This window comes from Hippocampus guttulatus, chromosome 15 (assembly GCF_054856545.1).
Source record: "Hippocampus guttulatus isolate MCC_2025c chromosome 15, RoL_Hgut_1.0, whole genome shotgun sequence".
NCBI classification, from domain to species: Eukaryota; Metazoa; Chordata; class Actinopteri; order Syngnathiformes; family Syngnathidae; genus Hippocampus; species Hippocampus guttulatus.
Window position 1 is genome coordinate 16,667,850 of NC_141275.1, and position 23,422 is coordinate 16,691,271.

The window sequence follows — 23,422 nt, forward strand, 5'->3', positions numbered from 1 at the left end:
CCTGGCGTTTGGCAACTTCCCGACGAGCGAGGGGCAAAGTTGCGAGAGCGCCGCGTTCTCTCCGGGGCTGCGGATCCATTAGGCCCGCCCGGCGGATCGTTAGAGGACATTAGAGGCCATTAGGACTTCATCAATCTTTCATTGCCGGGACGGAGGCGGGACGCTTCCCAAATCTCGCCACCTGGGGGACGAATCCCACCTGCCGCTCTTTTGTGCCCGGCCTGCCTTTCATTTTCAACAGTGCCCCCAGCAGGCGAGGGCAACGCCCGACACCCGCCCCCAAGGACCAAAACGCTCAACAGAGTTGGAGGGCAACACACAAATTGGAATGTTACTCTGGAGCTGCTAACGGAAAATTAGATAGAGATATTGTGTGTGTGTGTGTATATTTAAATATATAGATTTAAATACGCACACACACACACACACAGAGTTTTGTACACAAGCCAAACATGAATGTGCACACATCAATACACTCCCACGCACACTCACTCTTGCTCGCACTCACAATCTCACACACACACACAGTTAATGGTGTTTCCTGCATGGCCCCCATAATAGCGCACATTACATATCGGCCACACTGAAGTGGACGTCCATTATCCTGTGCCCCGACTTGCTGTTAAAACTTGCCCGCGCGTCTCCAAAGTGCTGGAGCGAGAAAGCAAAAGTTGCAGCGAAGGAAGACGCCCACTCAGCAAGTTGAACTTCCAAACCGCGCGGCGCTCAACCATCAGAAGAAAGTCGAGAGCCGAAGGCCAACGCGCGTCTTGTCGTTGGACGCCGCCCATCGTGCGCTCGTCGATCTTCCAGCGTGCGTACGGGACACCGCAAACATGCGGCACGAAACGTCCCATCTTGCACATGTGGCGCGTCACGTTCCGAACCTCCTTCGCGTTCGTGTCGTACGGAACGCGCGTGGAGCAAAACGCGCAGCGGGTGTCGCTTTGTCGGCAACTTTAACAACACGTAAGAAACTTTGCGTCGTACGATGCGCTGTCGGATGCGACATCGGCGTGGAGCTCGGGAGTCGGCGGCCATCTTGAAAGTCAGAGCGACCGCGTGTCATCGCGACGGTGCGATCGCGGTCGCGTTCCGCATGGTCGAGGCGGAGCGTCGGCACGGGCGCACGTGTATCGGGGTCAAGGCGTAAGGGAGGCCACGCCGTCGGGCGCGTCATCGGCGACCGCTCGTCGTCATGCGCGGGCCGCGCGATTGTCGTCGCGTCTTCATTTTCAAACATTGGCCGGCGCTGACATCGAAGCTTTCAGGGCGAAGCGCATCCGCTTTTTGACTGCGGACGCTGACCCCGACGCTCACGCAGAGCAAACATTGCGCGAGCGCGTCGCTGTACTTTGGCTCGCAGCAGCGCAGATCAAAGATGGCGTCCGTGCGCTTGGGGCTGCTGCTGCTGCCGCTGCTGACATTCGGAGTCCAGGCCGACGACTTTGAGGGAAACGCGCGTGAGTGACGGGACGGCGACGGGGGCGGGCCGACGCCATGTGGCTCAGAGTTGACGGCGACCTGCGGCCTTCGCGCGACGACCAAAAATTTCTCCGTCGTTTGGACGGCAGGAGCCTCTTTCGAATCGCGATCGTTCCCGACGTCTTTCGCCCGTTGACGGAACAACTTTTGCAGATCTTCCTTTTTCTTTCCGTTCCAAAGCGATCACGTTCCGCATTGACGAAACGCTCCGAGAAAGCGCAATTCCAAACGCGTTGGGTTGCCGGGGGACAAAAAGGGCCGGACGTCCGCCGTGTGTTTTGTTTCCCCCGGGCAGGCGGCGTGCGGCTGCCGCGGCGGGCGGCCTCCCAAGTGCTGCGGCGCCAACGGCGCTTCAACGCCGGGCCCTTCGAGGAGATGTGGCCCGGCAACCTGGAGCGGGAGTGCCGGGAGGAAACGTGCGACTTCGAGGAGGCCCGCGAGATCTTCGAGGACGAAACCAAAACGGTGAGCCCGCGTCCGTCGAGTCGCGTGTCATCGGCGCGTTCCATGAGAGAGAACTTTGTGTCATCGGCGTCACGTGATCACGTCGGGGAAACCGGGCCCGCCCCCTCCCCGCAACGCAGGTGAGTGGTCTGACGCGCGGCGATATTGTGTGTCATTCATCCGTTGAGCACAAGATGGCGACGCACGCCGGAGTTTTGAGACGGTTCCCATTTGAAAGGTGAACAACAAACTTTGGACGCCGCTTGCTCGCTTCATTTTCCGAGGCGCATCTTTGGGCCACGGCGAGCCTTGAGTATGTCGTCACGGGGTGCGCTCGCCGCTTTGATGGCTTCAACACCAAAAATCTAAACACCAAAAGGGGAATTCCGAATGACAGTAGACGTAGAGAAGCTCGTCAATGGTTTTATTTTTTGTCTTAGCCACTGCTCTGTCAATTAAAAAAAAAAGTCTCTCCAAACATTCCGAGGGTGTGGCGCTGTATTCGTTGGAGCGGGTCTGGAACGTAAGCCCCGCCCATCGCGGAAGCGTCGCGCGTCGTCGTCGTCGTCCAGACGCGTTTTGCCGTTCGATTCTCGGCAATGGCCTCTCGTCTGTCACGGGGATGTCTCACCAAGGCAACTTTTGTCCTTTCAGATGCAGTTCTGGGCCGGCTACGTCGGTAAGACGCCGTCCGTAGCCTGTGCGGTCGGTTTCTCGAGTCGCAGCTTCCTCTCCGCTCTCCTTTGGCTTCGATTGACGAGAATGTTGACGAAAGCGCCTTTCGGCTCATATTTGTCCACGCGTGTCCGCCGCTGTTTGCGTGCCTGTTTGTTCACTTGTTAACACGCTTGCGTGTGTTTGCGGACAGACGGCGACCAATGCAAGCCGCCCCCCTGCCAGAATGGCGCCGACTGTGAGGACGGCGTCAATTCGTACGTGTGCTGGTGTAACAGCAGCTTCACTGGAAGGAACTGCGAGATTGGTGAGCGCCGCCTAAAAACACACAAACAAACGCGCACACTTGGGACCCCCGCCCCGAGCGCACCTGACAATTTGGTGGCCGGGAGACGCGCGCCGACACCGACGCCGACGTGTGGGGGCGGCGATGGAAGGCGGCGGTCTCTAGACAATGGAAAGAAAACTCGGGTCGAGGATTTGTCCCTTTGTGCCCCCCCCCCCCCCCCCGCCAGAGGTCTCCAAGCAGTGTTCGGTCAACAATGGCGGCTGCTCTCACTTCTGCACCATGAAGTCCAACGCCGTGCACTGCAGCTGCGCACTGGGGTACAAACTGGCGGACGACCTCGCCTCTTGTGAGGCCGCAGGTGAAACTCGGACGCGAGGCGCGCATCTCCGCACCCGAATGGAACTTTCAGGAAGCGTTCGGGTGTGCGCGCAGGCGAATTCAGCTGCGGCGGGACGGGCGCCACCTCCGCCCCGACGCCGCGTTCGTCAAACGGGACCGACGGCGACGTCATCCCGGACGAGTGGTTGGACTACGAATACGAGGAGGAACCGGAGCACGGCTACAATATCTCTGCGGCATCTCGGCTCAGGCGTCGCTCGGCGAGGAGGGCCGGCGAGCCGCCGCTGCCCTCATATCGCGCCTTCTACCCCACCCTGCCTACCGTCACGGAGAAGGAGAACAGCGACCAGAGGATTGTGGGTGGCTACGAGGCCAAAGCGGGAGACTTTCCCTGGCAGGTATGATGTGCCCCTCACCCCAAGTAGCCCCCCCCCTCCTGACCGCGGCGCTTCCGCAGGCGGCGCTGATCTCGCACTCGGCCAGGCTGACGCAGTCCGCGGCGGAACCCTTCTGCGGCGGCTCGCTGCTCAGCGAGCTCTGGGTGATCACGGCGGCGCACTGCGTCGTGGAGGCCCGCATGGCGGGACTCACCTTCTTCGTGCGACTGGGTGAGACGCCGGCGGGCAGCGAAAGTTTGGCCTTTGGGGATATGCCGGGAGCACGCTCCGGCTCAAACCGCCAGCAGTCAGGCTTCGGTCGCCACGGCGGCAAATTGCAAAGTCGCCGAGTAACGGCGCATCCTGCTGGCGGTTTGAAGAAGGGCGGTGTTGTTTCCAAATCGAGCGGGGCCACGGCGGCCCGCGGTATGACGGCGCTGCGGTCTGGGCGGCAGGCGAGCACGACGTGGGTCTGCCCGAGGGTCCGGAGCGGGACCACGAGGTGGCCGAGGCGCTGGTCCACAAGTCGTACAAGTTCCACAAGTCGCGCTTCAACCACGACGTGGCGCTGCTCAAGCTGGCGACGGCGGCGGAGCTGTCGGCGCGGCGCCGGCCCGTCTGCCTGGGGCCCGCCGCCTTCACCGAGAGGCTCCTGCGAGAGGCGCCCGCCTCGGAGGTGAGCGGCTGGGGCCGCCTGCGCGACGGCGGCCTGCGCTCGGCGACGCTGCGGCGGCTGCAGGTTCCCTTCGTGGAGCGCGGCGTCTGCAAGGCCAGCAGCCGGGCCCGCGTCACCCCCTTCATGTTCTGCGCCGGCTTCCGCGACCGCAAGGAGGACGCCTGCCAGGGGGACAGCGGCGGCCCCCACGTCACCCGCCGCCGCGACGTCTGGTTCCTCACCGGCATCGTCAGCTGGGGCGAGGGCTGCGCCGCCGCCGGCAAGTACGGCGTCTACACGCGCGTCTCGCGCTACTACGCCTGGATCAGCAACACCACCGGCGTGCGCGCGTACCGCTGAGCCGCGCGTCCTCTCCTCGCCTCCCGCTCTTCTGTCAACGCCCGCGCACGCGTCGGCTCCTCCGCAATAAAGACCCAGTCGGCTGTGCCGCGCCGGTGCTCTTATTGTGCGAGTCCTCGCCTGATCCACCCGGCGCTTTCGAAGCCAGCGCCAAATGGAATGAAAATGGCGAGACGGGCATCGGAAACGCCGCCGCCCCTCACACGTAAGGCACTTGTTCCACGTTTGCTTGAACGTCCTACGTGGAAGCTCGGAGGCCGAGCGCTTGGCGAGGATGAAGAAGGACGTGGCGGGATGCCGCGCCGTGCTTTTCTGTCACGTCTCCGCTCCGAGCGCCTCTCGGCGCGTCTCCCCCAGAATCCCACGCAGGTCCGAGGGCGGGACGCGCCCCTCTTGGTCGCGGCTCTCGTTGCGCACCAGCCTGATGCAAAAGAGACACGGTCACGCAGAGACGCACGTCCGGCCCCGGTCGTCGATGGCCGCCGTCCTGCCCGTTTCGCATCTCCGTCCGCTTCGACGCACCCGATTCAGATCGGCGGCGAGTTTGCACGCGCACGCCGCGGCCCGAGCGGGTTTTAAGAAGCCACTGACCACTTTCCGTCCCGGTCGCGGCGCAGCAGCCGGATGACGTCGCCGCACGCGAAGGTGATGCCGTCGCCGCTCGCCCGGCCGCCGGCCACCGGGATTCGGTAGAGACCCGCCTCCTGCGGCGCCGCCAAACGAGAGCGGCGGGTTGGCCGGCCGGCAAAGATAGCGAATGGGGGCCGGCGTCTCCGCCGCTCACCAGTGGCGCGGGCCGCTCCCCTTCCCCTGCGTCGTCCGAATCGGACACGTTGGAGCCGTCGAGCGGGTCCTCCGGGCCGTCGCCGATGTCCGAGGAGGGCGCCGCTGCCGGAAAGGAAAGACGCAAACGTGAGGCGATGCCGGCTCACGGCGAGGAGGCTCGGGTTCGATGCCCAGGAAGTTAGCGGCGTGCGTGCGGGCGTTCCATTCGAGGCTGTCCGGACGTCGGCGCTCACGTGGGCGGCCGATGATCTTTTGGATCTCGGCGAGCCACGTCGCCTTCACCTCCACGCTGGGAGCCTGCGACGACATTGTCAAAGCGTCACTCGAACGCCTCGTCGCGCGCGCTCGTCTGGGTGGAAGAGGTGCACCTGCAGGATGTAGACTTCCTGGCTTTCTCTGTGGCACAGTTCAAACTTCTTGGCGTCTCCTTTGACGTTTTCCGCCAGGCTCACCGAACTCATCTGCGCAGATTTTGGGGGGGGGGGGGGGGCGCCGTCACCCATTTTACCGGAAGAGGATTCGTCGTGCCCGATTCGTCGGCCGATGACGCGGAAGGGGCGGGGCCCCGACGGCTCGGCGTACGTACCCCGAGGCAGGACTTGAAGCTGTAGACGGGCGAGCGGCCGCGGTCGTCGCGGCGCTTGCAGCACACCAGCGCTCGCCGGTAGAGGAAGACGTGGCGCCGGGCGCCTTTGAAGCGGGTCATCTCCCGCATGCGCGCCGCCGGCGCCCTCTTGTGGCTGCTCCACACGCTGAAGTCGCCCCGCAGAACCACGCGGCCCAGCGGGCCCAGCTCGCCCTGCCGCGCCCGCCGGCCACACGACGGCACGTTGGCGCTCTCGTCGCCCTCGTTCCTCGGGGGGGGCCGAGGGTCTCGTACGGAAGATCGCTTTGGGGCCGACGCGATCGGTTCCCCTTTGACGGACGGCCGCTCATGACATTGTTTTCCCGACAAGGTGCGAGCGGCACCTCCGGGGGACGTTTGATCGACCTTTGACCCCGGCCCCGCGAGACGACGTCGGCCCGACGGCTACCTGATATCCGACGATGGCGATCTGGTGCATGGAGTCGTTGACGGACTTGAGCAGGTCCAGCATGCAGTCCAGCGCCTCCTGCAGTTGCGCGCGGTACGGCGGCTCGTCGCAGTGTTTGAGAAGCTCCTGCGGGCACGGCCGTGTGATGAGGCGCCTCGACGGCGGCGCGCTCGCGCGGGCGCGTGTGACGGCAACCTTGAGGATGAGCTGGTACTTGGCGAGGCGCTGGATGGGCTTGAGGAGGTACGAGTCCAGAGAGAGCTTGTGCCGCAGCTTCCGCTGGCACTCCTGCGTCCAAGACACAGCGCGGCGGCTTCACGCGCTTGCCCGTAATGGCCTCCGGGACGTACGTGACTACGAAAAACTACGAAAGCCGTAAAATCCCGCCGACGCAAACGGCCCACACACACACACACACACTGACCTGGAAGAAGGCCGAGTCCCAGCATTGGTTCCATAACGACTCAGAGTGAGGCTTGTTCTGGCAGTAATGCTCGTACAGCTGGAACTTCTCCTTCTACACACGCACGCACACAAGCATGTCAAGATGTTTGGTTTTTTTGGGGGGGGGGGGGGGGGCGCGATGGAGCGAGCGGTCCTCACCCACTGCAGGAAACACTGGCCGACCCGCTCCGGAGTGTCCAGGCAGCGCTGCAGGTCCCGCAGGAAGGTTCTGGAAGCAGAAGACGCGTTGAGGGGGGGCGTCCGGCGGCGAAGGGGGGGCCGCCATCCCATGGAAGGTACCCGCTGTGGAACTGGTAGATCTGCGGCATGTTGCCAAACAGGACGTCCTCGTGACCGCGGAGAAGCGCCGGCAGAAGATCCCGCGCAGACGGGTCCTCCATCTCGGCCCGGTAGCCCTGGACGGACACGCGGCGCCGTCAACGGCCGCGGCGAATGGCGCCGCGCCCGCCTGCCGAGCGCTCACCAGAAGAACGTCGAGGAGCTGCTCCACGTAAAGCTTCTCGGTGGAGATGAGCTCCTTCATGATGCGACTGCGCAGTTCAAGGCAAGCCAAATCAAGAAGCCGCCGCCGCCTTCGAGCCGCCTACGCACCTCGTCACTTGCTCCGCCCCTTCCTCCGCCTCGGAGTCGCTGTCGGGGGCGGGGCCGTACAGGGAGCTGCGGTTGCCTCGGTAGTCGTGCATCACGTGGATCTGCCGGCGCAAAAACAAGCCCGTCGCCGCCGCGGTGAGCCTTTCCGTCCCTTGTCAACGTTCCCGTCGACGGGCCCTCATCCGGAGTCGCTCGCACGCACCCACCTCGGGTTGGTCGCCGCTCCTCCTGGAGCTTCTCTTTCCAGGAAGCAGATCGAAGGAGAACCTGGAGTTGAGAAGGTTGAAGTCCACCCCTGAAGACGGAACGCAACCAGATCCAGAAAAGGGCGGCCGGACCGCAACGACGAGCCCACGCCCGGACCCGGTCGGAGAAGCGCGTTTGGTCAGAACCGCGGCGCCGCGTCGGCCTCGACCTACCGTGCTTGGGCGAGAAGAGCGGCCGCGCGGCTTCGGGTCGCGGCGCCACGGGCTGGACGGGCCTGACCCGCGCGTCGGCCAACTCACGAAGACGGCCCTCCCGGTTGCGGATCATGGCCCGCACGGACGCCAGCTTGTCCGTCGCCGCCGCGATCCGACCCTGGCCGAGGTCACGTGAGCGCCGTCAGAGGAGGCATCTCATGGATGCCGCCTTTGCAATCAACGTGTGTGCGCGGGAGGGGGCGACCGAAGCCCGGCCACCTCGCCCCATGTTCCACTGAGGGGGGGGGGGGGGGGGGGCGCTACCTGCAGCTGCGGCGTGAGAATGGCCTCCAACTCCAGACTGAGGACGTCCCCGTCGCTGTCCGGCGCCCTCTCTCGGTGCTCCAGCAGGCACCGCAGGGCCTCCTGAGCGCCTTCCCTGCTCTGGAAGCGGTCCACCATCTGACTGGCCAGCAGGTACGCGCCCTCGTCGCACCAACGCACAGCCTGCCAGCTCGTATGTATGGGATGCCAGAAAAACAAACAAACGCAACGCGCGCCGCAAACTCACAGCACGGTGACTCACCCGGTCCAGCCGCTCCAGCAGGTCCCTGGCTCGCGTTAGCGACGCGCGCTTGCCGCGCAGGCCGCCGCTGACGGCGTCGCAGCGATGACGCAACTCGTTGCAGCGCTGCATGATGAGAGCCAGGGCGTAATGATGGCGGGCGGCCAGTTGGTGGCCCCGTAACGTCAGAAGCCGAGCGCGGGACGTCACTTCCTGACGCGCGCACACAAACTGGGTGTGAGGACGTGCGCGCGCGCGGCGCATATTGCGCGGGGGGGGGGGGGGGGGGCATGCCGGACCTGCGCGCGTCGCTCCAGAGCGCCGAGCTCTGCGATGAGTCGCTCGGTGTGCGGCAGCGTGTTGCCCGCGGCGGCGATGGCCTTCTCCTCGCCTGACATCTTCTCCAGCTCCTCCTCCATCTGCGCACGCATGCACGGCTTGTACCGCGGGGGCGCGCGCGTGCGTGCGTGTGTGTGTTCCACGCGCGCGCCGGCACCTGCTGGAAGTTGCGCTCATAAAGCAGCAGCTGCTGGTACTGCTCCATCTTCAGGTGGTGTTTCTCGAAGAAGCCGTCAAAGGCCTCCTCCATGTCGCGCAGCTGAGACAGCAGCCTGCCCACGCGCACAAAACGACAACGGGGCGCAGATGGCACTTAACCTCGCTTGTTATTTGTCGACGGGTGACTGCGCCGACCTTTGAACGGTGTCCAAGTCTGACTGCACGTCGTCCCGGTCCTCCGCGGCGTCCTCCTTGGAGGTCTGGAGCCTTTGCAGATCGTCCAGCAGGAGGCGTCCTTCCTTCAGCACCCCAATGACGTCCTCCTACGACAACAACAACAACGACGACGACGAAGGCCGCTCAAGGCCGCGAGACGCGCCGCGCACCTTCATGCGTCGGTAGCGCCGCGTGTGCGAGCGTAGCAGGAAGTCGACGGCGTCGGCTTCGTCCGGAAGTTCGCCGTCCGACAACTCCGAGCCGAAGGCTTGCAGGAGGTGAGCCACCTCCTTCACCGTCACCGCAAAGGTCTCGATGGCCTGCGTGGGTGCGCGCGCACATCGGTCACGCATCACACGCACACACCCGCGCAGAAATATAGACCATTAGCAAACACACAAATGCATACGCGACAATGTCCAGTAACGTAGGCCGCGCCTCTCGTCGCGCTACGCGAACAACCGCCGATCGGATCCAAATCGGTTTCCGAAGGATGTTTACCGAGCGCAGGACGATCCAGTCGCTCGGGGCGTCCGATGTCGGCCGGTTGCTGTCGATGTAGCGAAGCAGGTCGCCCAGCATCGGCACCTGAGAACACGCCGCGCGCCTCTCTCTGCGTTACGTGAAAAACACCCCGGCCAAAATTGCCACTCGCCGTTACCGGCATCTTCAGCAGGAAGTCATCCCGGCTGAAGCGGAAGCCCAGGTCGGTGCTGGAGGACGGGCTGGGGGCGGAGCTTAGCAAGCCGGAGGGGTGGAGGACCAACACCAAGTGCAGGTTGCCGGGAAACGAAGTCTGGGGGGGGGGGGGCACAAGTTGTCATGGCAACAGATTTCCACTCATTTCAACATGCAAATGACGCAGTCAAAGGCGCGCAGACGTGTGCAGGCAGCCATCAAAGGCAAGTTAAATAAAACAAACAGGAAATAATTAACTCACGAGATCGCATAGATTATTTTATTTTTTTCCTATGTGGATGTCCCGCCTGGCCAGTGTCACGTGCACTTGCCCTCCTTTCCCGCGCTGCACGTCTTGACCGCTTGGGGGCGGTGTGGTGCACACAATCAGATAATAATAATAATAATAATAGATTTTATTTATAAGCGCCTTTCAAGACACCCAAGGACACTTTACAATAACAAATAACACAAAACAATACGGGTTGAGCAGCGGCAGCCAAAACGCGCCAGCGTTCACTCAAAAGATAAGAGCCCGGAGACAACTTTTGGCTTCCAAAAGCCTTCAATGTTGACTTTGGAGAGCCCGAAGCTATTTGGCCGCCTTCAGCGTGTCGTGACGGCACGCTCATTCGCACTCAAACTGGGCGTCACGTCACGTGACTCAGTCCGCGGTCTTGCAGCGTACCACCGCACGCACTTTTTCAAGGTGACACGCATGCGTGTGTGTGTGTGTGTGTCTCGCAGCATCCGTGCAGCATCCGCTGGCTCAATTGACCGCCAGCGCGAGCCCCCCCCCCCCCCTCCCCGCCCCCATCCCCTCCACGATCTCTTTTTTTCTCCCTCCCTTTCGCCGGAGCTTACCGCGGCGCGGCGTAGACGCGGGAAGCCCCGCTGCGGCTCGGACTCGGCCATCGGTGCCGCTCGCTTCAGTTGCGCTCTCCGGAAGCGGGCGAGTCCGCAGCCAGACGCGACGAGAAAACGGCCGAGCGGGCTCGCGTCGGGCGCACCTCCCTGCGGTGTCCGAGGGTGGGGGGCGCTGCGGCAGGGACGGGCCAGAGCGCGGACACCTGATGTCACGGTTGACGTCACTGGGATGTCACCTGACAAAAGACGCAAGGTGCACTCATCCGCTAGATGGCGCTGCGTCGAAAACAAAGAGAGAGACACACGCACGCACTTTTGGTCTTTTGCGCACTGACGTTCCCCCATTCGGAGACGCATCCAAAAATAGGCCATTGCGGCGGCAGCGAGCGCGTCTCAAAGACGTCTCTCGCCGCGGACGTTTGCGTCGGTCCTGCCAGCGAGCGACTTGTCCGCCTTGCTCTCGCTCGCCTTGCTACGTCAGCTTAGGAAGCCGCCGTCATGACAGACAGAGACCAGTAGATGGCGACGTTGCCTCGCTCTGGAGTTGAGATGGGCACAGCTTTCATTTTCAAAGAGGAAGACCAGGAGGAGAGTCTCGTCCCCGATGAGCGAAAGAAATGGCAAACAAAACGTTGCAAGTCAAATGGAAGTTGACTTCCAACATTTTGTGGGGGGGCGGAAGTCAATGCGCCAGCCACTCAAACGTGAGCTGCCGGGGTGGCGCTCGCCCTCCCGTGGAGAGACGCAGCCAGCGAGAGCCACCGGAATCCAGCGCGCTCCCGGCCGGGATGGGGCCACCCGGGCGGCGGCCGCGGTTGGGGGTCAGAGGGCGGGGCCACAAATCTTCAACCGCGGCTCGCCCTTTCATCCCCGGCACGTTCTCGAGAGCCTTTGGGAAGAAAGGGGCTTAGCGCGAGGCAGATTTAGGAGCTCCGAGAACGTCCGCGTTGATCCGCGATGAGCCGCAAATAGCGGCCGGCCTCGATTTGGCCCGTCACACAAACATTTCCGCGAATGGAGCTGACCCGGCTCGACCCGGCCCACCAAAACAAGAACAAACCTTATGGCAACAAAACACACGTTTTGCGTCCACCCGGCCTGGCCACTTTTTTTGTGGGGGGGCCACAGACTACAGTCGTGGCAGGCAGACACGATCGAAGGACCTCAAAGATTGAAAAAGAAAAAACCTTGTCCCCTCTGCTCCGGGTTGACGGCCCTTTGGGGCAAGTGGAAAGAAAGAAAAGCAAAACGGGGGGGGGTCGTGAGCAACGTTGGGATCCTTTTGGATGCCGGAATTGGCGGCAGATGACGGGCTGAAGTCCAGCGAGTTATTTTCAACTCTTTTGTGCTCCAAAAGCCTGATTGGATTTTGCCACGGCTAAGCCCCGACGATGCCAAACATCCCTGACCCGCCCTCCTCCCGGTCCGCCGCCGCTATAAAAGCGCCCCGGCGCCCGCCGGCGCGCTCAACATCGCTCGGCCGGCGCAGGTAAGGCCCGCCCCCTGGCTCGCACGCGCGCCACATGGCCCACCCGAAGAGGAAGCCGCTCGCGCTGCAGACGGAAGCGATGGGGAGGTCGGGGGGGTGGGGGGGGGGGTCCGCTCTTTGGCCGTCGGCCCAACCGGTGGAAACCGGGGCGCGGCGCCGCTGAGGCTTCGTCAGCCCGCTCGGTCGAGATTGTTTTTTGGTGGGGGCTGTTGAAAGCCCAAACTTGTTTCCGATCCAATTTGAAGTTTTGCCATTCGAGGTTTGGCGGCGGGCCGCTGTACTCGGCTCGGCTCTTTCCAATGTTTTCGTGACTTTCTCAGGTCGTGCGAAGGAACCATTTTGGGAGAGGTCACCCCGCCCGCATTTTGCGCGGAACTCGGCAATATCTTCCCACTATTTTTTTGTTTTGCGGTTCTCTAAAACGGGCGGCTTTGTCGGTGCTTGCGATGACGACGAACATGATGGCGGCAGACGCGATAGCTTTGCGTTCCCGATATTTGGAGGATCCGAAGTCCGGTAGGCCCATCGGCCCCCGTTGGGTGGCGCGGCGTCACCCGTGTTCCGTTTGAGCGATGCGTCGAACTGAAAGGCATGGCGTCACCTCGTACGACGCCGACGATGGCTCACAAGTCGTCACGCGCGCGGACGAAGGCGACGTCGCGCGTTGAAAAGAGTTTGGGGCCGTCCGGCCGATCGCTCCGCAACTCGCGGACGATCTCGTAAATGACGAATCGATCATTCGTGGCCGAGGATGCGGAGGGAGCGCAATCGTTTGTCCGGTCGCGCTCGACGCCCTCCTTCGGTCCAAGGGGCCGCAAAGCGGGGCCCTCGAGGCCCACGCGTTTCCGCCCGCTCATCGGCGAGCTCCGCGGGAGCCCGATGAGCCCGCCGATCGCTCGAATCGGCCGCGTTGAAGGCAGGGGGAGCGGCAACCCGGCCCTCTTTGAGAGCCCCCCGCCTCCATCCATCCGTCAATCGATCAAGCGCAAAGTAGCGCTCGGTGACTTTGGCCCGCCGACGCCGCGGTGCTTTTTCTGCGCGGCGGAAGGCGGGCTCCGCGCGTCGACGCTCCTTGCGGAGCTCGGCGGCCGGGGATTTAGCCCGCCATTAATTCCCGAGAGATCCGCTTAGCGCTCCGGGAATAGTGGCGGCGTCCTCATCGTCGACGGCGCCGCCCTAATCCCCTCGGCCGGGATTAACCCCGGCCGAGGCGGACGCCGTCTTTGCCGACGATCCGCTTCCGCCGGATTAAGATGCGCTCTCCTTGTCTTCCTCAGAAAACACTTCCGGAAGGCTCGCAGACATGGCAAAGTAAGTGAGCGGCGCAAACGCAAAGAAGGATGCGCGCGCGCGCACGTCGTCAAACGTTTTTAAAATCCTCGACGAGTCGCCCATTTGATGCGGAAAAGGCTTTTCCGGAGGAGAGCAACTCGACTCTTTTGCTCCCTCTTTGGTCGGTGGCCTCGTGCAGAGTTTTCAAGAAGACCAGCGGCAACGGCGGCCTCACGCTCTACCTGGGCAAGCGAGACTACGTGGACCACGTCAACAATGTGGACAAACTGGGTAAGCGCGCGCCATGCCCGAACCGGCCGCGGAAAATCCAAAGCCCGCCGCGGCCGCCTCAAGTCTCCCGACGGGCCAACGTGCCGAGAGCAAACGGCGGCGGCCTTTGGAATTTGCGCGCCCGCATTGGGGAGGACTTAGCAAAATTGTCCCCATCAGACGGCGTCGTCAAGTTGGACCCGACGGACTTCGGAGACAGAAAAGGTGAAGTCCGCCCCACGCTAACATTCAAACGTTGCAAAACGCTAACAACGGAAGACGCCGAGACGGCCGTATTCAAATTCGGCAAACGCGCTCGCGCCCGGCAGTGTTCGTCCAGCTGGCGTGCGCCTTCCGCTACGGCAGCGACGACCTGGACGTGATGGGCCTGTGCTTCCGCAAGGACATCTGGATCCAGCAGCTCCAGATCTTCCCGGACGACCACAAGCCGGCGCTGGGCGAAATGCACGACACGCTCCTCAAGAAGGCCGGCGACGACGCCCGCCCCTTCACCTTTGAAGTACCGTGCCGCCGCCGCCGCCGCGCGACACGCGCTCGCGCCGCTCGCTAACAAACGACATGTGGCCCGCCTTCGACGCGCAGATTCCCAACAACCTCCCGTGTTCCGTTTCGCTGCAACCGGGCCCTGATGACAAGGGGAAGGTACGCCACGCAACGACGCCGTTAGAAGAACGGAGCGCAAACTGGCAAATATTGGCTATAAAGCGAGAGTGCGTGTGTGTGTGCGCGCATTTCAGGCCTGCGGCGTGGACTTTGAGGTGAAGGCCTACCTGGCCCACGACAAGTGCAACCCGGACGAGAAGATCGTCAAGAAGTGAGTCGAGCACCCCCCCCCCCCACACACACACACACCCCCTCCCCACTCGCCGTGACGCCGGACGTGTCGCCGGCAGGGACACGGCGCGCCTCATCGTCCGCAAAATCCAGTACGCGCCGTCCCAGGTGGGCGCCGGGCCCAAAGCGGAAATCTGCAAGAGCTTCATGATGTCCGACAAGCCCGTCCACCTGGAGGTCTCCATGGAGAAAGACGTAGGCGCCGACGCCGGAACGGCAGCGGCCGTGTGGCCCGCCCGCGCGCGCGCACGCACACGCACACACAAAGCTGCAACATGGGTGTGAACGGTCGTTTGTCTGTCGATGTGCCCTGGCGACCAGTTCAGGGTGTCGCCCGCCTTCCCCCAAAGTCGGGCGGGATGGGCTCCAGCTACTCCCCGCCACCCTCGTCGGGGTTGGAAATGGATGGGTGGAAGTTGGATTCATAAAATGATTTGATACGGGGGGAAAAACGGGTCTGACTTTTGGTCAACATCCAGAACCCCGAGAAAGGCTTTTTGCAGTTTTTTCCCCTCTCGACCGCAGCTCTACTTCCACGGCGAGGCCATCCCCATCAAAGTCAAAATCAACAACGAGAGCAACAAAACGGTCAAGAAGATTCAGGTGTCGGGTGAGTGCGCCGCCGCGCCGCGCCGCGTCCCGTCCCGTCCCGGCGCGCCGGCTCACCGGAGCTCTTTCTGCCTCGCAGTGGACCAAACCACCGACATCGTCCTCTACTCGGCCGACAAGTACACCAAGTGCGTCTTCTCCAAGGAGTTCGGGTAGGTGGCGCCGCCGCGCGGGGTGGCGGCGGGGGCTGACGCGGGCTCCGCTTTGTTTTGGCGGCCAGCGAGACGGTGGAGGCGGGCGGCACGTTGGAGAGCGCGCTGAGCATCGTGCCGCTGCTGGCCGACAACAAGGAGAAGCGAGGCCTGGCGCTGGACGGCCGCCTCAAGGACGAGGACACCAACCTGGCCTCCACCACCATGTAAGGAAAAAAAGAAAAAAAAGGCCCAGCCATGGCGACACACTCGCAAACGTCCCCGAATCAACGAGATTTGCGTCGGGTGGAAGCGAAGGGTCGCCGGCCGCCGTCATCGATCGGCGCGGCTTCGGAGTCGGAAGGGAAAGCCGGGGCGCCGAAGCGCGCCCGAATGCCAAGCGGCGCTCGGGCAACGGCTAAAAAGTTCCGGCGGCGGCGGCGCCGCTTGCGTCCCGTGTCTCCAGGTTGCGTCCGGGCGTTGAGAAGGAGCTGCTGGGAATTCTGGTGTCCTACAAGGTCAAAGTCAACCTGATGGTGGCCGGAGGAGGGTGAGTGCCGGCGGCCCCGTCGGAGCCCGGAGGGCTTCCCGGCGCCCCCGCCTGACTGACCCGTGCCTTGTGTTCCCGCAGGCTGCTGGGAGGACTCACTTCCAGGTGAAGGCGCCTCACTTCCCGCTCGGCCTCCGCTCCGCTTGACTCTTGTTTGCTTTCCTTCCCTCGGCAGCGACGTCACCGCCGAGCTGCCGCTGATGCTGATGCACCCCAAGCCGGAAGGTGACGTCTCGCGCCGCGACCGCCGCAACGCAAGTGAGCCCACCCCCGAGTGAAAATGTCCAAAGCGGGCGGGCCCGAGCCGGCAGATCGAGAGCAAGGAGGCCCGCGCGGCCCCTTCGCGCCCGAGATCTCGCTCGGCGCGCTCGCGGCTCCGCCTGCCGCATTTTGCCCTCGGCAAATATGGAGAGACGTTTCCAAGGCGGGTGCGCTCACTTTGTGTCTCGCTGGCGCTTTCCGCCGTGGTGCCCGTGGCTTGACTTGCCGTCGGGCTGAGCGGCTCGCGGCTCACTCACGCTTCTTTTCCTCTCCCCTCGTCTTCAGAGTAAAAGCTCCGCGGCCACGTAAGTACTCGTCCGACGCGTTCGTGCCTCGACCTCGTCCCCAAAGACGACGCAGTCGCGTCGACTCGACAAAGTCGTCCTCGGCGATGACGAGATCTCACGCCGTCGTGGGACGCGCCGAGCGTTTTGCTCCGTGCCGTCACGTCGCGCCGCGCGATTGTCACCCCGCGGTCCGAACGCGGCGTCGTCGAAAAGATTTTGAGGGTGGACCTCCCCGTTAACGGGGTCACCCGACGCGACGACCGCCGCGGATGAGCCGATGTCGAAAGATGATTTGTCCGCGTCGCGCGCACGTCTTCGAGGCGACGCGGCTGGCGTGATGAATGCACGTTGAAATGCCGCCACGTGTTCAGAGACGACGTCGGCCCGCAGGTGGACCGAAACGCGCGCGGGAAGTGAGGCCGCGCAGGACCGCGCCCGAGCAAGACGAGCCGTCCTTCTGTCGCCGTTTTCCTTTCGCTGCATCGTTCTGTCCAATTAAACGTTTCAACCTACGTGCGTGTGACTTTTTGCGTTTGTTGGCACCTCCGAAAAGAGTTCACGTCACCTGACGTGACAACCAAGAAGGGCAAATCAAAAACGAAAAAAAAAATGCCTCGCTACACTTGTTTGGGTTCATGGGAATGTTTCTCAAGAGGATTTCTACACATTTGCAATCACACCAGCCCCCGCGGATGTGCTCGCGGGGCTAAGACACGGGTGCAGAAGGAAAAGCGAGACGATGGTGGGAGGGAGCACAAAAGGAGCCAGGGAAGGAGATGAGGTCAAGAGAGAGAAAAAGAAGGAGATGCGCAAGGAAGTGAGGGAAAAGGCTAGGAGGCGAAAAAGAAAGCCAACGATGGGCGCGAGGACAAAAGGAGCTGGGGGGGAGGGGGGGGCAGAGAAGGGGAGGGTGCCGCCAAAAGCGACAAGGAAGCAGGCCACGGCAAGGATGCAAGGTCGCACTTGAGGAGACGACGTGGACCGGAGAAGGGCGCGAGGCAGCGGCGCGGCGGGGAGGGGAGGGGAGGGGAGGGGAGGGGGCGCAGGCGGCGAGCGACCCGGGCCGCCGAACCGAACCACCCATGGGCGGCTGTGTGGGGAGCCAGCACGACTCCTCGGGCAGCTTGAACGACAACTCGGATGGAACCGGAGGTAAGTTCCGAGCCGGGGGCCCCTTCGACCGCGGGCGCAGGGTTCGAGCGGGCTCGCCCCCTTCCCTTCCCTTCCCTTCCCCGCCGAGGCAAGCAGAGGCGCTCCGGACTCAAGGTGGCGGCACGGCGGCTCTGCTTGGCGACCCGCCGCTCTTTGTTCACTTGGCGTGCGAGGCTAGTTAGCATGCTAGCTGGCTACGTGCTCGGTGTTCCGAGTGGATCCTGGCTCGTTTTCGAGCGACCACGTCGGAACGGCGAAGTCGATGCGGTGAACGCGGCCGCGGTCTGCAACTCGCCGCGCCGAAGATGCTGAAAGTAGCGGCAAGGAACGAAGTACAAATAGCCGGCTACCGTTGAGAAGGCCCTTCCTTCTTCGGGCGTTTGTACGCTTGCTTGAAAATGTCTATTTCGGACGGGCGACTCGATTTGAAAAGGACCAAATGTACTTTCAACTCCTCGGCCTGCTCAAGTTGGCTCGTGGCCTTTTTTCACTCGATTTTGATTGACTGATTGACAGGACAGCACTCGAACGTCGCAGCGGGAGTGAGTCCACGCTGTGTTACGTCTTCACGAAAGCCACTTTTCAAAGTCTGGCTGCGTGGCCCTTGAAACCGCGATCCTCTCACCCTTGCTAAAAACCTCGCCCTGACTTAAAAGCTGAATTTGTTACCCGCCCCCGGGTTTGATGTCTTCCTCGGAACCTCACCGGTCGTTTTCCAGATTCTTAGCGTGCGACGCGCACAAATTCGAGTTTGACGATATGGACGAATCCCGCGACTGCGCGTCCAACGTGGCCCGCCGTCTTGGGTTCGAGCGTCAGACGGGCGCGCTCGCTCGGCAACAAATGTCCGTTTTCGTTGGGGTCAGTGGCCCTGGGGCGGAACCGGCCGCTCAAGCGCGAGCGTCCCGAATGGAAAAGCGACTACCCCGTGACGGAGGGCCAGCTGCGCAGCAAGCGCCGCGAATTCTGGGACACGGCGCCGGCGTTCGAGGGCCGCACGGAGATCTGGGACGCCCTGAGGGTGGCCGCCGGCGCCTTCGAGAGCCGAGACCACCGGCTCGCCCGGGCCATCCTGGACGGCGCCGGCGTCACGCTGCCGCACGGTCGGTTGGGCGAGCTTTGGCCAAAGATGAGCGGATTTATGACACTTTTCCCGTAGAGGGCTTCCTTTTCCGTTATGTCGGTCCTTGTCGTTATGAGGGGGCCGGGGATTATTTGTTCAATGAAAACCAAAGGACAATGTCTTGAAACCAGTCAAATGTTCGGCCTGTTCGTCGGTATCGTTCTTCTGCTAAGCATTCAAGGACCAAAACATTTCTGGGATGAATTGGCCCGTTAATGATCCAAATGTTTTCATTGGCATCGGCCTCGGAAATCCAGACGGGTTCAGCCTTGGTCATTTTCCACAGTTTTTGGGGGTTGCTTGGTTCGGTCGCATTTCAACGTTTGTGACTTTGCTGACATTTCCCGCGTCCGTTTGGCACCGCAGGCGCGCTGAGCGAGTGCTACGACGAGCCGGGCAACCGCTACCGGCTGCCCGTCTACTGCCCGGCGCCGCCCGTCAACATGATGGAGGAACGCCGCGACGAGCCCGACGCCTCCGACCGGGACCCGGGCGGCGCCGACTCGGACGGCGGCGGCGGCTGCGCCTGCGCCTCTCCGCGGGGCGCGACCTGCGCCTGCGCGTGCGGGCCAGCGACACGGTGGGCGCCGTGAAGCGGCGCCTGCAGGCTCAGGAAGGCCTGCCCGCCGCCGCCCAGCGCTGGTTTTTCTCGGGGCGCCCGCTCACCGACGGGCTGCGATTGGAGCGGATCAACGTCTCGCGGGATTACGTGGTGCAGGTGGTCGTCGGCCAGCCCCCCCGCTCCCGCGGACGCTTGAAGGCGGCGCGGGAAACTTTTGGCCGCTCGGACGAGCGACGTAACCGCCTCGCCCGTCACTCTGGCCGCCGCCAGCGCAAGACGGACCCCGTTTGCGCTGTTGTCGCCGTGGCGGCGAGCCCCTGGCGCTTCACGGCGGATGAAAGGCTTCTCTTGTCACTTGACTGCACAATCGCGGCAGAGAGAGGCAGCCGCGCGCCAAACGCTTTGAGCGGACGACTTTTTCCAAAAAAATTAAAAAGCATTTTTCTTTGTACCCCTCCGCAGCTCGTCCTTTCTTTGAGCCAGAGCGTCGTCTCCGCGTCGCCTCCGCCTCGCGAGATGAATTTGAGCGGTCGAGGCGCTCGCGGCTCCAAAAACGCGCCGCGTCGCTCTCGCAAATGCTGCGGGAGACGAGCCCGAAAAGCCGTCCGGAATTGCAACTTTGCCTTCTGCGCCCGCCTTCCGAGACGAGTACGCCCGCGGGCCGCGCGGCGTCGGCTTTGTCCTTTTGAGAACCGTCCTCCTTCCGCGGGGCGTCGTCGCTCTCTTTCAGCTGGCGGATGAGCGAAAGGCCGCCCCGCACCGCTTTGGGCCGGAGGCGGCGACGCCGCCCGCAGGCGAGGAACCCGCTCGGTCGATGGCGCGCAACGGCGGAACGAAAAGCATCCCGAACAGTTGAAGCTTGGACGAGACGCATCCGCCCGCGCCGCCGACGGACCGCGACGGTGGCAAAAGAGCAAGGGAAGGAATCGCTCAAGAGGTTGGCTACAAAAGAAATTATGTTTTTTATTCATGTTGATGCACGCAGGCATTCCTCCGGCTGTTTCCGTGACAACGTGCGACACTTTGCTGTACTGGCTCGGTCTTCGCATTTTTCTGGCGTTGCGCGGCGCGGGCGACGTCGTCGTCGCTTCGCTCGCATCTTGTGGCGTGTTGTGTTGTTTGTGTCGCTGCGTGCGCATCGTTGCGGCCGGAAGCACCGGGGAGCTGACTGCGCCGCTGCCTTTCGTGTCAGGAGACTGGACGTGAGGGTGCGCGCAAACACGCGCACACACTGTGCATGTGTGCGAGGGGGGGGGGGGGGGTGGAGTTGAGCTGCGGGAAATGTTTTTCCAGCGTGCTGCTGTGATGTCGTCATTGCGGTCAGTGTTGCTGCCGCTTGGACAGGTACCTACACGCACACGGGCAGACGTGCGTGTCGTGAAAGAAATGTGGACAAAAACAAACACAATCGCACGGCATGGTGAAAAGATCGGGTTCCGTTTGAGCGAGTGTCGGGGCCCTGCTTTCTTTCGCACGGGTTCCGCTCGGATTTCTTCGGACTCGTCGGCAGCGACACCGAGACCGATAGACCGGCGCCGCAAGAAGGAGAGGTAGCGAGCGCCGCTCCTTCCTGCCCACTATTGGGCGGGAGACGCTCCCGAAAACTTGGACTCGCCCATTTTTGATACGCTTGGATGGAGATTTGTTCTTCTACTTTCTCCCTTTCATCATTTGGCCGCCGCGGATTTGTTTCGGCCCAAGTTGCCGTCCGCGCGCGGACGTCGGGGCTTACCTCTCCCAGTGTTTGTGGTTGAGGGCGCTGAAGTCGTCCAGCGCGGCGATCTCCTTCAAGTACTCGCTCAGCTTCTGGAGCTCGCGGTCCTTCTCGCGGTTCAGGTGCGCCTTCATGAAGGGCCGGATCTGCGCAGACGCGCGCCGCCTTGAGATGGCGCTCAAATCGGGGTCCGCGCGCTCAACAAATAGGCGTCCAAAAGGAGATGGAGGGGTTGCCGTCTGGGCCAATTTGACAACGGGCGCGAGGGACGGAAGGGCGGGCGGCCGCCTACCTTGAGCCCGTTCTGCGGGTTCATCAGGAAGTTGCGGCCGATGTCATCCAACATGATGGTGTTCTTGCGGCTGTAGAAGCGCTCGTACTTGCCCCAGATCACACCCAGCGGCTTCACCTGCGCCGCCGCGTCGTCAGCAACGCAAACGCGGACACCTCCGACAACTTGCCGCGATGTACGCTTATATCCGTATGGATATGGATCGGGATGTGGCCAAATTTAAAAAAAAAAAACGGCGTGCGTTTCATTCTCCGCTTCAACGCGCCGTCCGAGTTTTGCTGGATTTCGGGGTCCGATTTAAAGCCAACGTTCTTTTTTTCTCCCCGGATCGCGGCGAGTCGCGGCCCCGTTGGCGTGATGAACGTGGCCGGACCCGACGCGACGCCGGCTGAAGCGGCCCGACTGCTCACCTCGACCACGCCTCTTTTGGGCGTGTGCACAGTGATCATGGCGGCGCTGTCCAGCATGAAGGTGATCTTGTAGTTGGGGTTGTCGGTCACCCCCAGCTCCTGAGACACACACGCAAACGCACACCCAGATGTAGCATTCTTGGTCCGGCGTTGTCGCTTTGCGGCCACCTTTGGCCTCCGACTTGCCGCGGCGGCGGCGCAAAAAGGCCACCGACCTTCATTTTGGCGTCGATCCACTTCATGCCGGTGGCGGCTGCAACGGGCAACAAACGGCGTCGATACGACGGCATCGTACCGACGGCGCCGCCGCGACGAGCTCATACGTACACCAGATGACGATGTCGTAATCGGCGTAGGCCGACGTCAGGAACTCGTGCAGGTACGGCCTCATCAGCTCCTGGCCGCTCTCCGCGCACGACTTGTGGTCTACGGCAAAGGCAAAAGGTGAGCGCGCCTCGCGGCGGCGCGTCTCCCGGGGGGGCCGCTCACCAAACAAAGTGTAGTCCACGTCCAGCACCAGAAGTCTCTTGCCTTCCCTGGGGGAGTTCATCTCCTCCACCTTGTAGTCTTTGACGCGGCGAGCGATCTTGGCCAGGTTCTCCTCCCTGCGGCGAGCACGCGCTTTTGACTTCTTATTTAGCTTTTGGCCCGCGTCACGCGTTGTTCCTTTTTGCGAGCGCGGCGTGACGTTTGGGAACCGCGTCTGACCTGTTCTCCACTTCGACGACCTCCTCCTCGATGTCAAAGTCGTTGACCACGTCGTCGTTCTCGGGCCGAGGGGCCAAGACCTCCTCCTGCGCGAGAGCGAAGCAAGTCAGACCGCCACCGGGAGGAGGAGACGCTCAAAGAGGGGGGGGGGGGGGCGAGCAGAGGAAGACCGGGGAGAACAAGAAGAAAAGGAAGACCAAAAACCTCGAGAAAAGGAGATACGCGGATGGGAGAAGAAAACGGAGGCGTTTCCAGGAGGAGAATGCGAAGAAGGGGGAGAACCAGAAGAAAAGGAGGGGCGGGGGGGGGGGCACGCGAGCGCCAGAAGGCAGCGTCTTACCAGGCCCTCCTCCCTGGTGCCCATCATCATGATCTTGGTGTTGGGCTTGAGCTTGAGGGAGCCCAGCTTCACCTGGTCCTCCGCCGCCTTTCCTGACGTCACAAGGACGAGACGAGAAGCGCGCGTGAACTCGACGAGAGCGACGGCGCCCGGTCGGCGCTCGCGGCGGCAACGGCGTCCACTTTACCTTTGACCTTGAGCCCGAGCAGCTTCTGCCTCTCGGGCAGCACGCCGGTCAGAGCCTTGATGGACCGCTTGAGGTCCATGACGGTGTCCTCCTCGGACAGCGACGTGATGGCGTATTCTTGGCCCCCCCACTTGATGATCACGGACACGGACATGGCTCGATCGCGCGCCGCGGAGGCACGAAGGTGAGACGAGGCGAGACGCGGCCGGCCGGCCGGCCGTGTTGATGTTTTTAGCCACGGAGGCTAACGGCCGGCGAGCAAAGCGGGCGGCTAACCGCTAACATGAGCCGCGGGCGAGCCCGCTGCGACTTAGCTCGCCCGGCGGAGCGAGTTAGCACATGAGACGCGGGACGAACGCGTCCGATCGCTTAGTCTGCTTCGTTCGACGACGCCAGCGAGAAGGTGACGAACCTTCGCCCCCCCCCCACCCCCGACACACACACACACACCTAGAATATAAAAAAAAAAGACGGGAGCAAAGAGC

The 23,422-nt window shown here is 62.8% G+C and overlaps 5 protein-coding genes across 10 annotated transcripts; 3 read left to right on the forward strand and 2 right to left on the reverse strand.

Annotated features, from left to right (window-relative positions):
- The first annotated feature begins 1,190 nt into the window (after nt 1-1,190).
- f9b (coagulation factor IXb) lies at nt 1,191-4,712 on the forward strand. Its single transcript, XM_086130295.1, has 8 exons — nt 1,191-1,463; nt 1,781-1,950; nt 2,584-2,608; nt 2,798-2,911; nt 3,120-3,251; nt 3,326-3,630; nt 3,690-3,840; nt 4,065-4,712. Exons 1-8 carry the CDS (start codon nt 1,382-1,384, stop codon nt 4,622-4,624), a joined length of 1,539 nt encoding a protein of 512 aa, XP_085986421.1. The 5' UTR covers nt 1,191-1,381; the 3' UTR covers nt 4,625-4,712.
- Nucleotides 2,773-11,223, reverse strand: mcf2b (MCF.2 cell line derived transforming sequence b). 6 transcript variants are annotated; one of them, XR_015102971.1, is made up of 25 exons: nt 10,723-11,218; nt 9,842-9,976; nt 9,682-9,768; nt 9,351-9,500; nt 9,160-9,287; nt 8,963-9,077; nt 8,766-8,885; nt 8,488-8,679; nt 8,226-8,408; nt 7,920-8,079; nt 7,707-7,795; nt 7,501-7,601; nt 7,373-7,439; nt 7,189-7,304; nt 7,048-7,117; nt 6,869-6,961; nt 6,640-6,808; nt 6,445-6,570; nt 5,997-6,325; nt 5,779-5,871; nt 5,644-5,707; nt 5,409-5,512; nt 5,216-5,328; nt 4,867-5,045; nt 2,773-2,922 (listed from the first exon to the last, which is right to left on the reverse strand). XR_015102971.1 is itself a non-coding variant. In XM_086130287.1 (25 exons), the coding sequence occupies exons 2-25, from the start codon at nt 10,771-10,773 to the stop codon at nt 4,940-4,942; spliced, it is 2,961 nt and encodes a 986-aa protein (XP_085986413.1). In that variant the 5' UTR covers nt 10,774-10,961; nt 11,039-11,217; the 3' UTR covers nt 4,747-4,939. The 6 variants fall into 6 exon arrangements, 3 of the variants coding, with proteins under 3 accessions (XP_085986413.1, XP_085986411.1, XP_085986412.1); XM_086130287.1 differs by lacking the exon at nt 2,773-2,922 and having other exon boundaries at nt 4,747-5,045; nt 10,723-10,961; nt 11,039-11,217; XM_086130285.1 differs by lacking the exon at nt 2,773-2,922 and having other exon boundaries at nt 4,747-5,045; nt 10,723-11,217.
- An 877-nt stretch (nt 11,224-12,100) lies between these two features.
- On the forward strand, nt 12,101-16,961 carry arr3a (arrestin 3a, retinal (X-arrestin)). The gene is made up of 16 exons (XM_086130296.1): nt 12,101-12,214; nt 13,492-13,525; nt 13,686-13,777; nt 13,937-13,981; nt 14,086-14,276; nt 14,360-14,419; nt 14,515-14,591; nt 14,671-14,806; nt 15,137-15,221; nt 15,300-15,372; nt 15,441-15,578; nt 15,818-15,901; nt 15,983-16,006; nt 16,077-16,126; nt 16,448-16,467; nt 16,840-16,961. Exons 2-15 carry the CDS (start codon nt 13,518-13,520, stop codon nt 16,450-16,452), a joined length of 1,068 nt encoding a protein of 355 aa, XP_085986422.1. The 5' UTR covers nt 12,101-12,214; nt 13,492-13,517; the 3' UTR covers nt 16,453-16,467; nt 16,840-16,961.
- Nucleotides 16,962-17,107: 146 nt separating this feature from the next.
- Nucleotides 17,108-22,129, forward strand: LOC147194312 (ubiquitin domain-containing protein 2-like). The gene is given in 4 exon segments (XM_086130304.1): nt 17,108-17,605; nt 18,421-18,704; nt 19,091-19,234; nt 19,237-22,129. Coding segments are annotated over 4 exon segments (1,293 nt in total). The 5' UTR covers nt 17,108-17,531; the 3' UTR covers nt 20,028-22,129.
- On the reverse strand, nt 20,230-23,367 carry ublcp1 (ubiquitin-like domain containing CTD phosphatase 1). The gene is made up of 10 exons (XM_086130297.1): nt 22,938-23,367; nt 22,751-22,842; nt 22,411-22,496; nt 22,192-22,307; nt 22,030-22,128; nt 21,918-21,955; nt 21,703-21,801; nt 21,293-21,409; nt 21,019-21,146; nt 20,230-20,634 (listed from the first exon to the last, which is right to left on the reverse strand). Exons 1-10 carry the CDS (start codon nt 23,089-23,091, stop codon nt 20,607-20,609), a joined length of 957 nt encoding a protein of 318 aa, XP_085986423.1. The 5' UTR covers nt 23,092-23,367; the 3' UTR covers nt 20,230-20,606.
- Between the last annotated feature and the right edge of the window lie 55 nt (nt 23,368-23,422).